Source organism: Nothoprocta perdicaria, unplaced genomic scaffold (genome assembly GCF_003342845.1).
Source record: "Nothoprocta perdicaria isolate Ctin4 unplaced genomic scaffold, notPer1 scaffold_14, whole genome shotgun sequence".
NCBI lineage: Eukaryota > Metazoa > Chordata > Aves > Tinamiformes > Tinamidae > Nothoprocta > Nothoprocta perdicaria.
The window spans coordinates 3487816-3503467 of NW_020454538.1; the positions used below are offsets into that span (position 1 = coordinate 3487816).

Here is a 15652-nt window from a genome sequence, read left to right on the forward strand (position 1 = left end):
GGCTCATTACTTTGATTTTTTTTTATTTTTTTTTTTTTATAGAAGTTAGACACAGGGATTGTTTCTAGGTTTTTCAAACCTGATATTTTCACTGCAGTGTCTATCCTCTACACAAAAACTTTTATTTGCACTTTTGCCACATCTCTCAGCTGCAACTATAGCTCAAAACGTTTGGAATCAGTTTAGTTTTTATTTTTCATCTGAAAATGGAAATACTTAAACAGACCAAGGTTTACTCACTCCGGTCATTTTTTCTGCTAGTCTGAGCTTCTGCTACAGGAATAGACCGCAAAGCTGACATAATCCTCTGAGCGATATCAGATAAAGGCACTTTAGAAATCTCACATCCTACATATGATGTGCAATGCTCCATTTTTATGATTAAACCTAAACACAGAATATACATATACATAAATATTCAAAATATTAGGGCCACAAAATACAAATTTTATTAATAAAGTACTAACTATATCTGTAATATACCCCCCCAAACACAGTATCTTTAAACAAGTGTATTGCTAGTGAACACATACATTTACTAGGTTACTGCTATGTGTTCCAGGATATAAATATGTTGCTCACATTCTAAGAAAACAATACATTACTTCACGAAAGAACTGAAAAACAAAAACAGATAAAACAAAAAAGGGTTACTATCATCTATCAAATATTTTTCACCAGAAATCACATAACTACAAAGAGACTCCACTATTCCTTAAATTGTCATTGATATAATCACGTACTAATCAAAATATTAAAAGTTTCTATAGTTCATTTCTTGATTTGAGAAATCTCTTTCATATGTTTTTCTATACAAAAGGTTATTTGCTAAAGAATAATATTGACGATCCATGCAAGTTTTTACTGAGGTTATTACTGTCCTGAACTTTATCCTTTAATGCTTTTCTAGTTGTAACTTTTCTAGTTGACCTGTAGTCATATTCTGCAATGTGTCTAGAAAGAGTACCAAGATCTTTGGAAGAATTAAAGATACTCATAGAGATTTTTCTTAAATTAGGACCACAGAGAGATTGCAAGTTTGAGTATTCACAAATACAGACACTGTATATGAATTCAAAGTATACCTATACAGCTACATTACTATCAGTTAGCTTATGTCTATCTCAAACACACCTAGACCTATATACGTAATATCTGTCCCAAGATCTTTGTAATAGTCCTTAATTTACAAGCCCATTATCAGTTAAAGACTTGAGAAGAATCTCAAAATTCTTGGTAGTGCCTAGTACGTTACTAGCAGCAACTGGTCCCAGACAGGGGAAATTTCTAAAGCCTAGCAAATGAACAGCATAGCATTTAAGAGCCTTAAACAAAGAGGGAGGTATCCTAGCAGTTGTACTATACATGTATATATAGCTGTACACATACTATACACATGACCATAACCCTTGAAGAGAAAGTATTCTGATAATGCATGTCATGCAGTCCTAAGAACCAAGGAAACTTTCATGGAAACTACTGAAGGAAATAATGAAAATATACAATTTTGCTGGACAAGACACTGCACTCCAGGGCACTAGCTAGTTTCTTTTGATAGTACACATGCAAATGGGGAAAGGTGAGAGAATGACTTTTTTTTCCTTGACATTATTACACTCAAAAGTATAATTTCTCTCCCCTGCCCACCTTCTTCTGACTCTTTTTATTAAAAAAATAGCAATATTTCTGTCCTGAGCAGAATAAAAATCCTCCTTGAGTTTTCCAAGATGGGCAGTAACAAATCAGGAATCAGGGAACCCAAATTAGGGGAGGAAAAAATAAAATAAAATCAGAACCATTATACTAAACATAAAACATACAACAAGCATTAGAATACACATCAAACCAACATAGAGATTTGTCCAATGTTACAACATTGATCTTAAAGTGTAATATTTAACTTTTAATAATAAACATGACATATAGAATTAAAGAGCACAAAAATCAACCAGCAAGTTTAAGAAACACAGAAATTTAAAACACGTTATGTAATAGGTAGAAATCTGCAATCAAAATACAAAGTTAGTGTTACTGAAGACAAAGTTAGCACTAATTTTCCATCCATTATTGTTGCATGACATTTGAAAGGAAAAAAAAAAGCTGACCCACCAATAACCCATCAATATAAAAAATGACCAAAGGTATTATACTTACACGCATAACATTTAATTACATCACTATATTAGGATACAAGAGTTTAAATAAACAGTCAAAGCAGTGAAAAGAGAATTCCAAAAAACACTAATAATTTGAAGGTCAAAAGCACATTATTTTAAATGATGGAGCAAATTCCCGAGTTGCTCCAACCAAAGATTCTCAGGTACTAAGTCCAAAAAAAAAAAAAAAAAACCACCCACACTCTGCAACATATTCCTAAAAGACACCTTATCTTCAGAGAAACTGGATCACAATTTTTTTGCCTTGGAGAGCTTTCCTATTTGAAAGGGGCAAAGTGTGTTTCCATTCAAAAAGCTGGAATGCCCTCTCTACATTTACTTTACAAATCACATACGAAAAGGTTCTTAGCATGCACAAAGACATATCTCAAGGGCATGAAACCTTGTTTTATACTATGCTGTACATAATGGAAATCAAAACACAGCTTAGCAGAAGAGCATTCCATTATATAACTCATTAAGTACCCAGTGTATTTTCTCCTATCAAAAAAACTTAAATTGAAATACAAACTCAACAAGCAGATGCCAAAACTTATAAAACGGTATATAATCCAAACTTGATAACTGTGGCAGCTAAACATACATTGTAACAACAAATAAATGCTATCTCTGAGCACCTAAGATGTATTTTTTCCATAAACTTGAAAACAGAATGTTTTTCCATATTTTAAGAGTACATTTAAGTTTAAATATCAAGCACTTCATTGGTAGTGAAACTTTGATCTTCTAGAGCAGTGGTTTTCGCCTTAGATTGTTGCTCAAGCTCCTCAACAATCTTTTTCAAGTGGTCCTCATCTTGGAGATAATACACATACAACTTTCTTTCCATCTGAAGCAGCTTATTAGATTCTAAAGCAATTCTCTTTTCCTTTACATCATCAAGAAGATCGATGGTGAGCTTATTTAATTCATTTAAATGACCTTCTATTTCTTGAAACTGATCGGTAAGTTCCTAAAAAAGACAAAGTTTATTACTTTAACATCGTTAATACAAGTATACAAATAGAAAAGCTTTTTGTTTTTAGAAGCCACCTGCTTTGATAAATTACTTTTATTAAAATAATTCATCAGAAGCAACAGAAATACAGGATATAAAGAATTCTATTCCCTTTGTGCAGTTTTTGAAGTACACATACATATACTTGCACAAGGTTAAGAACTTAGTTTCATTTACTTCTCTAGGAACCACAAGAATCTGACCATCTACCTGATACAGATGGTCATGAATGAACAGATGAACAACATTTCTATTCAAGGATTTATAGCCAGTCAAGTCTTAAAGGAAAAAAAGAGAACAAAAAAAAAAAAAAAAAAAAAAGAAACCTTTAAATTGAAGCCTCTAATAAGCAGGTAGAATTTTCTCATTATTATTAATAGCAGGTAGGTTAGTCATCTGCTTGCACATTCTCTCCTAATTAAAGGAAATAAACTACTTTTCCTGAGAAACAGTAGTAGTACAGATATCTCAAGAGAAAGAGATACCATTAAGAGTTAATACTGCTTGAAAAAACAGAATACATATTTGATGGATTTAGTAGCTATAATATCGAAATAGGTATTGTCTTAAACACAAAATTTCATTTTTCAGTAAAAAATGTTCTGTATGTTGCAAATTCAGTTTACAAATGGCAGTTTTTAAATATACTTTTATGTACTGAAGTAAAGAAGCATCAATTAAGGCATAACAGAAGCTTTCTCTCAATCTACTTTAGAACTATTTATTTGGAAATTGTTACAAATTGCATTTAAATTCCTATCTTTTTTTAAAAGATGGTCTAAATGAACACCTAAGAATTCTGTAGTGGGACTTTCCACTTCCCAATTCTGGTGTGCTTATTTTGTCCACAAGGAGCCACTCAAGGCCAGACTTTTTTAAGGGGCAAAACTGAATTATATTAGCTACCAGAGGTAATGGGGGTAATTAATTTCTGAATTAACTTCTTAATTAATTACCTTTCTTAATTAAGAGGTAATTAGTTACTGAAAAGAAAATAATTTTCTATGACATATTAATCATAAAGCATACTTTTCATAAATTTACTAGTAATGGATGGTTGCACTAGCTTTTAAAGGATTAAAAAATGGATGGAACTATTTTCTCAGAATCAAAGCTATCTGCGTAAATATAAATATATTGCAGTGTGCTAAGAACAGTAGAGATCTTCAAAACCTGTCTGAATGTGACCTGTGCCACATGCTCTAGGTGTCCCTGCTTGAGCAGGGGGCTTGGACTAGATGATCTCTAGAGGTCCCTTCCAGTCTCAATCCTCCTCTGATACTGAGCCCATCACACTCATTATTATAATAAAATGCAGTAACCAGTTTGTCAACAATTCATCTTAGCAAATGACACGTATGAACATAATTTTAGAAGCTACTGCATAAGGACTTACCTGACTACTAAGTAATACTTGATTTCCTCCACAATACAGAGCTTCACATAGGGCATCTATATCACTGTTTAGCTTGGATAAAAACAGAGACTGTTCTTGAGAAGACGCTGCTAGCTGATCTTGTACTATAGCACAGTCCTCCTCTAATTTTTGAGCCATCTGCTGGAGGCCTTCATATGTTTTAAACAATTCTACTTTCTTGTTTTTACCTTCCAGAAGCTGGTACAGTCTGTAACAAATAAAGTTAGACACATAAGCACTATGCATTCCAGGCATTATTTGATTAGTGAGGAAGAAGCATTTTCACATTCACTGAAGTTTCAAACTTAGGACTAGCAAAAGACAGAACTGCTCAAGTACTATTACTAAAATGCATTATCTAGTGCATAATTATAAGCCTAAAGTATTTCACTATTAAAGTAAAAAAATATGGAATTTCAAAAATAAGTTCATAACTCACACCAAATGGCAAAGGAAGTTGACAAAATGTGCTTTCACAACCCATTTCTCTATATTTCTAGGGCAGCAAAATAGGACCCAATTTTCTTAAGTGTTGAAAAACAACAGACTTCAATGGCCAATGAAAAATAAGAGAAGTGTCTATGACATTTTCAAGTTAACTGGACTAATTCCCATTTTCTATCTTTGGAGAGACTGCTATGAAATTCTCCAAGAAATTATGAGTCACACAAAAGACAGCAATACTTGCTATACCAAACGGTATTCTTAACCACACGAGGAAGAGTCTAAAATGATTACTTACAACTTTTCTGTTGTTCCTACCAACTCTGCATATTAAAATCATCATGAATTGGATCCCAGTGAGGAATCAGTTTGGCTTTTATAAGAGCAGGAGTTATGTTTCAAAAGCAACCAAGCTTCTTGCAAGAGTCGTCTGTTTACAGACCCTTTAGTGCTTATAATTTTTTTTTTTTTTAACCTCTCTTCATAATCCTGAACACTAGATCCAACCTTTAAAAGGTGGTCAGATAGCATTCAGATTCAATGATTTGGAGGTTTATTAATAAGCCTGAGCAAAAACAACTTATTGGCATCAGGGTAGCAAAATTAATGCTACCTAATTCTAGCAGTCCCTGCTTGAGACCATATCCAACTATCACTTAATATAAGTTATATAAAGATACTTAAACCTCCTTTATAAGGGAGGGGGAAAAGTCTGACAGTAGAACACCTACGATTATACAACATACCTCACGGCTCAGTTTTAAAGCAACAGTAAGACAGCATCAATTCCAACTACCCTACAGTCACCTAAGCTACCAGGAGACTTAATCAATTGCTAAAACAAACAAACAAACCCACACAAAACAACAAACAAGCAAAAAAAAAAAAAAAAAAAAAAAGGTGACAGGTGACAATGCAGGGAGGAAGGGGATAAACTGTTTTCGCTGTTTTCACTGGTGGCCAGCGACAGGACGAGGGGTAATGGCCACAAGCTGAAGCATAAGAAGTTCCGTCTCCAGGTGAGGAGCAACTTCTTTACTGTTAGGGTGACAGAGCAGTGGAACAGGCTGCCCAGGGAGGTTGTGGAGTCTCCTACTCTGGAGGTCTTCCAAACCTGCCTGGATGCCACCCTGTGCCACATGCTCTAGGTGTGCCTGCTTGAGCAGGAAGGTTGGACTAGATGATCTCTAGAGGTCCTTTCCAACCTTAAATATTCTGTGAATCTGTGATTCTGTGAATCTGTGACTCAAAAGCCAAATGGCAAATCGAAGAGCAGTAATAGTCTACACACATTTATCTACAAGGATAAATCCACAAGAGGATTTGATCCTCTCTTCAGCAGCATTGGAAGTTTTACAAGCTACGCTGATGAAGCCATATGCATAATCTGGAAAAATCACTCTATTAGCAGCTCTCTACATCTACACTTATAAAATAACTCGCAAGAGGTCCTAGATCAGCATGTAAAACAGGACTGGCTTTGCATATTCATTTTATTCTGGATATCACTTAAGAAAGCTTCAGCAAGATTAACAAACTGAAAACTTGAACAGCTCTTCCTCAGTTGAAACTGATCAGAACTTTCTGAAGTTTACCCAAGAGGAAAATCACAGGTCTCCAAACCTATAGATTTGTGGACTTTCAAATTTTTGCTGTAGGTAATCAGAAGTTCTTGGGAACTAAGAACCAAACAATCTAGGAACTTAACCTAAGTCTCTATCACCCCAGTATTAGTTCATAGCCAATCAAAGTTCAACAGTGACTATAACACTTACCTACGAGAGAAATCATCCTTTGAATCAATAGTGGTCCTTGGCTGTGCAGGCTGGTCTAGCTCAGACATCACCTTCAGTCTCTGTTCCAGCTCATCACTGGTCTGCTTCAGATACTCTATCAAACTTTCAAATTGACAATGGAGGTCTTTATGTTTCCTCAGTTCAATTTCATAAGCTAGCTCAATAAGGTCAAATGATGCTTTCTGATTTATCAAATGGTGGTATATTTCATCTTGTCTTGCAGCATAGTAGTCCTGCTGAGCAATCCGACGATCAAGAACTGCTTTCACCACTGGTGCAATCCACTGTCGAGCATTCTCTTTCAAAAGGGCAGGCAGATCTTCATTGTTTATCTTAGCTATTTGCTTTTTAAGTGTTGAAATTTCATCATTTAAACTAGATACTTCGATGTCAAGGGTTTCTTTTTCAATTCCCTGCACAAAGCAAAATTTATGTCATTTTTTTCATGGCTCCCTAACATTTTTGCTCATCTTCCATTGCACCACTTCCATAGCATATCTCACTTCAGTTTACTGAAGGATTATGCACTCATGTCATGTAAAAAGTCACCGACAAGATACAGATTTAAATGCAAATTCTACAAGCAGTTTTACAGATCTGTACAACATATCATAAAGCAGATTTAAAAGTCAGGTACCAGTATTTTTCTTTTTTATTATGTTTTACCAATCAGGTAAAAGTATTTCAATAAATATGAATTCCATTCAGCAAATATGAATTCCATTCTATTGCAGTGCTGGAAAACAGCTTATTGTGGAAAAAGCCAAGACCTATATTTTGCTTAGCGCACAAGCTTCAAATATGGCTAACACATCTCAAATGCAAACATACCTATTTCTAATACTCAGCTGAATAGACTCAACACTACTATGCGAATCTATCTTATTCTAATTAGTTTAATCGATCAGGCCCTATGAGCTAGTCATCTATAACTGAAAACAACTCAACTGACATGATGTCACCTGCAAGACAGGCAATGACCGTAAGTTACCTGTAAGGCGTAAGTCAATTTTCCTCCCTTTGTTAGGGCTCTTCACATTCTTAAACAGCACTAATCATATTTGCTTGCCATGCACTTGTTGAGAGAGATTTTGGCACTTTCGCTATCTATTTATTTGATAGGTAGTATGCAGCAGTATAATGCCAAAATACCACAAATCCTTGAGTTTCGAAAGAGTCAGCAAAGTAGAACTTTTCAAATTTATGCTATGCAAAATAAACAGGAATACATTTACCATAGTAGCTTCCTAATACCCCCAAGATTTTAAGTTTTGTTTGTTGCATAAAGGAGAACTCCTTATAATATGAAATTTGGAATTTCATAATAAATTAAAAAGTACTAAAAATCATTAGTACATTTACAGTTTAGTTTAAGTTCCATTGCTTAAAGTAATAATTATAGAAATTGGTAAATATGGCAGAGCAGCTGCCATATAGCCATGCATAAAGCCATGCAGTTTTAGTTCAAAAGATAGAACACGGAGGTATTTCACAAGGCAGGTTTGTAGAGCATGACAAACATTTTTATAAAGTGTGGCTTCATTATGTAAATATTAGTGTAAATAATACCCCGGCAATTCTTTTTAACATAGCAGATCCAATTTAACATGCCTGCCTCTGTGTAAAACTCCACTTTCTTATATTATCTTTTACACCTTACCTTAGTCTTTAAGGAATGAAGTATTTTCTCTGCACACTGTATAGCTGACTTGATACTCTCTTCTTCGGCTTTCGATTGAATTAGCTGATGTTGAGCACAAATATATGCTGTTTGCAGACGAACCAACTCACGACTTTCTTCACAAACTTCATTAGCTTCATTGCAAGTCACCTGTTTGCTTTTATTCCCAAATTGAGAGTTTTCATCATGTGAATTTTCAGCTAATTCAGACGCACCTTGAGAAAAATGTTTTTTTACATATGAGGCAATTGCTAGAGTTCTTTGTTCCTCCTGAGCCAAATACTTGTCCAAAGAAAGCTGGGAAAAAAACACGGGATGTGGGCCGTTTTCTGATTCTGAAGCAGTCAAGAAAGAAGTCAGTTTCTTAACTTCATCAAAAAAAGATAGTAGCTCACTGTGAAGCTTACTGTTTGCCGCAGTAAGCGCTCCCAGGCCTTCTTTCATTTCTTTAAGTGCTTCCTCCTCTGCATCCTTCAATGCCTGTGAGATCTGGCTGGTTTTGGAAGACATCATTTGAAGCTTTTTAGATCGATGAATGGTAAGATTTTTCATCTTCTCAAGAGTTTGCAATTCGTCCTCTAATCTCTTACGTTCCTCCTTTTCTTCTTCCTCTCGCTGACTATTGCTCTTTGAATCTGCAGAACTGCAGGTTTTAAGAACTTCATCCAGTGCATCACCTTCTAGAATAGGCTTACCCGACTCAAGAAGATTATTAAAATCTTGCAGTTCTTTTTCAGATATCACATGCTGCTCATTTATATTTCCACAAAACCATTCCAAAAATGATCTGTCTTCCTCAGATTCAAACAGCCAGTCAAAATCTTCTCCATTAAGCTCATCAGCTTTTGGATATCCAATTTTCTTAAGAGTTTTTACAAACTCATTTCCACAACTCATGATTAAAATATTTTTGTAAGCAGAAAAGATCCCAATATATGAAAAACCTGAGCTATTATTCCAGTGGTATATTTTTGTTGTTTTTAGTGAGTGTTCAGTATTTTAATAAAAAACAGTCTGCACAGGAAAAAGCAAGTGTCAGATCAGAAAATCAAATCCTGGATTAGAGTGGCTACTCAAAGTATAAAAAGTTATTTTCTATTTCAGATACGCCTTAACATATTTTGGTCATCAAATTAGAAGGAATACTTCTGACAACAACTGAACCACAGATCCTTACAAACATTTATGTTTTTAAGTCTTTTAAAAATCTTTTTAGCTCTTCTAAAATGAGGGAAGGTCGGCTCATTCTAAAAACTGAGTCAAAATGATATTACTTTGCACTTAAAGATCTTAGTTATGGAGTTGTTGGGTTTGTTTTTTTTTTTTTTTTTTTTTAGCAGAAACTTGTTTTCCAAACTTTCATTTAAAATTTTCCTCTGACAATGGACAAAAATCCTCCAATATGACATCAGAAAGTAATAATGCAGTGATTTATTCACATTTATGCAAAAAACAAACAAACAAGCTGCGCATAATGCCTATACTCTACACTATGGGAGGAATCTTAGTTTAAAAGATACAAGAAAAAGGGACTTTTTTTCCCCAGAATGCAAGATGCAAATGATCAGCTTTGTGGTTTGGTAACAAAAGTGAAAGTACAGAACACACTATCAAGAAATTCAGCAGGCTTCGCTTGCATTTTTGGAGTAAAACATTCAAATACTTTTTTTAGAGTTCAGTCCTAACAAACACCTCGGGTCTAAAGCAGACATTTCTCCGGGGAGGAGAAACGGGAGGGGGGAGGCACCTTGCCAATTTTACAGGGAGCCGTGAGCGTTAAAAAAGCAAATGCATTCTGATTTTTTAACCTGTTTTTACTTGGCGCTATAACTAAATAGTAGATTGGCATTTGGATCCAAGCGTCCTGCCACGCTCCAGGTCCACCCAACACCCCCCACACCCAGCACCGCCGCCAACCTACGGGATAGCGGGGAGAAGGAGCGGGCAGGGGGACCCGCGGCCCCTCCGGGCTGCTCTGAGAGAGCCGGCAACGCACGCGGTACTCACCACAACACCCGGCGCAACCCGGTACTCACCACAACACCCGAACGCTCCCTCAGGCGCGCAGAAAATGGCGGGAAGAGCGGCCGGGCGGGCGCTGCCCGCGGGGGGCGGGGCGGGGCGCGCGGCCGGCGCCAGCGACTCAAACCGCCCGCCGCGCACCGGAGGGAGGCGGCTGCGCACGCGCGCCAGGGGGCGGGGCCGCTCCTCGACGGCCGCAACGGCTGTAACGGCTGTAACGGCTGTAACGGCCGCGCGTGGCGTGCTCTGCACTGCCCGCGCGCAGGAGCGGCCCGGAGCGGGTGGCAGCTGCTGCGAGGGGAGCCCATCGGTGGAGCTGAGCGTTGATGGGGGGTGTTCCTGCCTTCTCACACGGCTCTTCCTCACTCTCATACCCTCCTATTTTGAAATTGTCTTAAATGCATCCTCCATAATTGCCAGTGATTCCCGAGGAGGGGCTGTGGAGTTCTCAGCCCTTGGTTCAATCCATCCAAGGTGCAGAAGGAGGGCTTGCAGGAGCCCGCCAGCCCTAGTCGTGGCTCCTGTCCCTTGTGCTGCTCCAGTTCCCTGCAGCAAGAGACAAGGCATCCTGGTTGCTTGTCCCTTTCCTCTAGCAGCTCAGTGCATTTCCTGCCTCAGGGTGGAACTGTCCTGGGAAAACGCCCTCAGAATTGTGTTTTTATACAGGCTTGAAGAGCCAAGGGGTCTCGCCTGTGGAAGGCACACTTGAAGGGGCCGTGGTTGTGGGGATGTTGGAAACCGTGAGCTGAAGAACATCGGAAATGTCCGGTTAGGTCACTCATCCAAACAACTAGCCAAGGAGTCCTGGCATGAGCAGTAATTCCATAAACACAGTTTAGGAAAGGCCTCACCACTTTTACCGCCTCTGTCTCCAAAATTTCACTATTAATGATTCTAGAACCTATGTCCCTGCCAAGTAATTTTAGTGTTTATTCACAGACTTTGATGGCCATGAATTTTTCTAATCCATTTGGGAACCCGCTGATACCGTGTAACTGTAGAAACATCCTGAGACAACAAATTCCTAAACTTCACCGTGCACCACATAGAAAAGCACTTCCTATTATTGATTTTTAGACAGCTGTGGGCAGTTTTACGGCAGGGATATCACGCCCCATATCTTGTTCACAATACCTGTTCTTACAAAGCCCACCATCTTGGTGGCTTTGGGGGTGCCACTGTCCATTAAACCAGCAGAAAACTGTAAGCAAGGACTCCAGACCCTCTTTTCCGAATTATAAAGGCCGGTTTTGAGCTGTTCATCAAGTAAAATTTTAATAACAGGTTGAGCATCTTTTGTAAGACACTCATCAAATTCTTTTTTTGCCCTTATTTTCCTGTTAACATTGCACATACCATGGTTTTCTGGGTTTTCCTGATTGCCTTATCATAACTTCTCTTCACATTGAATCATGTAGAGTTTGGGGTGGTCTTTTTTTTTTTTTTTTTTTTTTTTTTTTTTTGGCTGCTTTGTTTCCTACCTGTAATTCTTATTTTACCTATTTTACCTCAGCTTTCAGTACATTATTTTTAAGAGCTTTCTGGCTAGCTGTAGGCTTCTTCCTTTCTGAACTGCTCTTTTCGTGGAGGGGGGAATTTGTCCCATTTTTACATAGTTCCTTTTCTTAAAATTGAGTATCTATATGCACTATTTTTTGGCTTGTTCTCCCTTGTTGCAATGTGAAGCCTAATTATACTGTGGGTGCTACTACAAAGCCGGTCGCCCACTCCTGAATCAGCTCCTCTGCACTGCTCAAAACTAAGTTCAGAATGATGTGTTTTGTTGCGAGTTCTAAGTCAGCCATTTAGTGAATCCAGCAACATTATCGTTACATCTCACCCTGATGAGGAATTCACCCGCTCTGCATGCAGGGAGTTGGACCCAAGTATATGTGGGCTTCTCTAATGTGCAGCTTCTCTAATCTAATGCAGTTGTTGAGGTGAATCAGCGAACGGAAATGAGCAACCTCTTCTGTTCAGCACAGCTAAGAATAACTCAATTTTTGTAGTACAAAATCACCACCAGTATTGCCTGGACAAATTGAAGAATGTTCATTTCTGGTTCATATAAAATATACTTTTAAATAAACCCTGATCTTGCAGTGAGTTCTCACAGGCAAAATAGGCTGTATCACTGAATCGCTCACCTTAGGATTTCTCTCAGATTTGCAGCTGAAGTTAAGACCAGCTCAAGTTTTCACATGTTCCTGCAGATACAGTGCAGGATACAGAGCATCCTTCTGCTCCGGAAGCAGCAGAATTATTCACCGGCTTATTTCACGAGGCAGCACAGCTTCATTCAGTTCAATTACTGTCACTGAAACCTGCCTGTCCTTTAGAGAATCAAAAATCCCGCTATCTGGCAACTATTCAAATCTGCCCTTGAAGTCAGCATCCCAAGAGGAACAAGATCGGAGGCAACGGAGGATTTAGCAAACCGGTGGCGGGCAACATTACTTGTTGTAGTTGGGGCCTTCAGTTCCTGGAGTTGGTAGCTCCCCTTTCCACCCTCCCCCGGGCTCACACACATATATTTGTGTCCCACCTCCCGTGCGCGCCAGTCTCATCCTCATAGAGGTGAGGAGCTCAGCTCCACCTGCCCCCAGCCGTACGGAGTATAGGGGATAATGGATCTCTCTGCTCAAACACTGGAGTTTCATAGAGGTTTTCACCACTTAGTAACTTTGCAGCCTCCATCCTGTCTCTGCTTTGTCAGCTTTGGTTAAAATTAGCCTGCAGGTTCAAAAGTCATCAAGGAAGGGAGGAGGGGAACAGATGGATGAAAGGGAAGTTGACGGACAACATAATCTCATAATGCCATCGGCATAGGAATTTGGGCTACAAATGGAACATTTTAGCTCATAACGCTGTGCATTTAAACTTCTTGTTTTGAGAGAACAAGCCTCTAACATGAAATAATTTTGCTTTATCAGATTGCACTGGCTTTTAGGAGTAGACATTGAACATTGCCTTTCCCTAACTGCTGACACAAAAGTATCTTTGCAATTCCTTGTAGCCCTTTTCTCCGTGTGGCCACAGCCCCCTACGCTTCAGTATAGTCTCTTTTGCAGCTATTTCATGCATCAAGAACCCCTATCTCCAGATCATTTTATTTCTTGCCTGTACCCTCTCAGTACATAAAGCTCTGCCGTACTCTGTTTTGTTTTTGTTGTTGTTTCTGTAGGAGCCCTTGTTTTGCATCTGTGTGGGAGAACCGGAGAGCGGCTTCGACAGTGCACTGCGTTACAAGGCACTGGACGGTGGATTCCGAGAGATGAGGACGTGGGCACTTGTGCAGGGAGCTCTGCAAGGTCTCTGCTCTTCCGCAGATGCTGCGTTGCGTTTGTGTGACACCCATGCGGCACTGAGAAGCTACCGAATGCCCGGGAGCCAAGGCCGTAAGACGAAACCCCTAACACTGCATTTCATGTCACATGAAAAACACCCTTATCTAAGTGCTTCGCTTATCACCGCTTTTTGTTTTGTTTTGTTTTGAGAAGTAAAAATTGAAATAAAAGACTCAGAAATAAGTCCCTTTACCCAGGGAACTGTAACGGTGTTAAAGGTTTTCAGTTTTGCATCCTACTGTTCATGGGCATGGTCACATCTGCCAGGAGCAGTAGGATTTTATGGATCTCTGATACAGATCGCTGCAGTATCAACCACTATTTGGAAACACACTGGACTAAAAATAGGTCTTTAAGGTAATTTATGTTCTGGATTAAGCACAGCTTCTGAAGTGTGATTTTTATAGCGATAAAGTAACAATAACCATAGTCCTAACTTCACCACTGAAACCACTATAAACTACCAGTTCTAGGAGATGCTGATGGCTGTATCATCGTGAATTTGTTTCTGATTTATAGCGCTTCTCCATTTAAATTCATTTGGAAGATAGAGCATTTCCATCCTGACAAGCTTGTGCACTTTTAATATTAAAAACTGAAACATCCACTGTTAGTAAGGTATTGAAATATATGTTCTTATAAACAGATCACAAGACATTGCAAATGTCTTAAAAGAGGCTGTACAGCTCATAAAGTGTACAGGATTTACAAAAATAGTGGCATAACATTTATCTTAATTCTTTAACTCCATTTGATTAATTCTTGGGCAGAGTGCAGAATAACGTGCTGCCCGAAGTACAGCACTGCTTATTTTATCTCTTTTCCTGTCAGAGATCAGTTTAGAATAATCTAATGATTTTCTGCATTGTATATTATGCTTTTTCTGTGACTGGTATTTTCAAAAAAAGAGCTCTGCTACAAAAATAGCTTTACTGTTTTGTGCATGAACGTTTTTACTCATTTAGCTGCTTAACTGATTTGAATTAAGCATAAATCTATTGACAGACTAGGTGCCATGATTTCAAGCTAAAACTGCTACTTACATATATTTAAGAACTCTCTATATTAAAATGCAACTTTCTTGTTGCACTAGAAAATAAAGATGTCACACGTTACACCTGAAAGTAAAATGATACAAACTGCAAAAGCATTTTAGTTGTTGCCCACCCCCTTTCCTTGCCCTAGGAACAAGCTGAAGTTTTCATCTTTTGTCTGGTTCTGTGTTGCTGGTGATGTGAATTTCATATTCATTTTAACAAAATATATATGCAGAATTTGTAGAATGTCTTTTAATGTTTCTATTTTGGTGTCTTGTTCAGAGGTGAAGTGATTTCAAGTGTAATTATTTAGAACAAAGGCTAACGTATTTCAGTCTGCACTTCAGTTTGGTTTGTCTGCAGAAATGCAACAGTGGAAATTTATACAGCACCTATGGTTAGAAACAAATAATGACTATTAGAATTACATTGGGCCAGTATATGTAATAACTTTCACTTAAATAGCGCTCCAAACTTAATGCCATACTATTGATTTGAATAGGTAAAAGTCAGTGAGCTCCATATTAAACGTTCATTAAACCTGTATGAAGAGATTTGCCAAGAGGAGAAGCTCTGTACACAAAAACGGATGAAGGAGAAAAAAGAAGAAAAAGGTATAAAAATTGGTATTTATAGCATGACAAGCTAATGATAGAAGGCAGTGCTGTGTGTGCTACAGACATAGCTGTGTGCACAGAGCAAGGACCACGGCCCTGGGTACAACTGCATCCCCA

The 15652-nt window shown here is 38.1% G+C and overlaps 2 protein-coding genes across 2 annotated transcripts in view; both read right to left on the minus strand.

The window, feature by feature from the left end:
* Window positions 1–542, minus strand: part of POLN (DNA polymerase nu) — a 79905-nt gene extending 79363 nt beyond the window's left edge. The window contains exons 1-2 of the mRNA XM_026034060.1: window positions 534–542; window positions 241–387 (exon numbers count right to left, since the gene is read on the minus strand). Of these exons, the coding sequence (XP_025889845.1) occupies window positions 241–373 (133 nt within the window). The 5' untranslated portion in view covers window positions 374–387; window positions 534–542. The remainder of the gene's footprint in view (window positions 1–240; window positions 388–533) is intronic.
* Window positions 543–1285: 743 nt separating this feature from the next.
* Window positions 1286–9744, minus strand: HAUS3 (HAUS augmin like complex subunit 3). The gene is made up of 4 exons (XM_026034127.1): window positions 8492–9744; window positions 6811–7244; window positions 4571–4799; window positions 1286–3129 (listed from the first exon to the last, which is right to left on the minus strand). The coding sequence occupies exons 1-4, from the start codon at window positions 9407–9409 to the stop codon at window positions 2863–2865; spliced, it is 1848 nt and encodes a 615-aa protein (XP_025889912.1). The 5' UTR covers window positions 9410–9744; the 3' UTR covers window positions 1286–2862.
* Window positions 9745–15652: the final 5908 nt, after the last annotated feature.

What these genes read in the sequence shown, in the direction of transcription:
- HAUS3 (XM_026034127.1), bottom strand. Translation starts at nt 9,409, where the DNA reads ATGAGTTGTGGAAATGAGTTTGTAAAAACTCTTAAGAAAATTGGATAT. An exon ending in AAGGATGATTTCTCTCGTAG is followed by an intron (nt 4,800 to 6,810) that starts GTAAGTGTTATA and finishes TATTTGTTACAG; the next exon opens with ACTGTACCAGCTTCTGGAAG. An exon ending in AAGTATTACTTAGTAGTCAG is followed by an intron (nt 3,130 to 4,570) that starts GTAAGTCCTTAT and finishes TGTCTTTTTTAG; the next exon opens with GAACTTACCGATCAGTTTCA.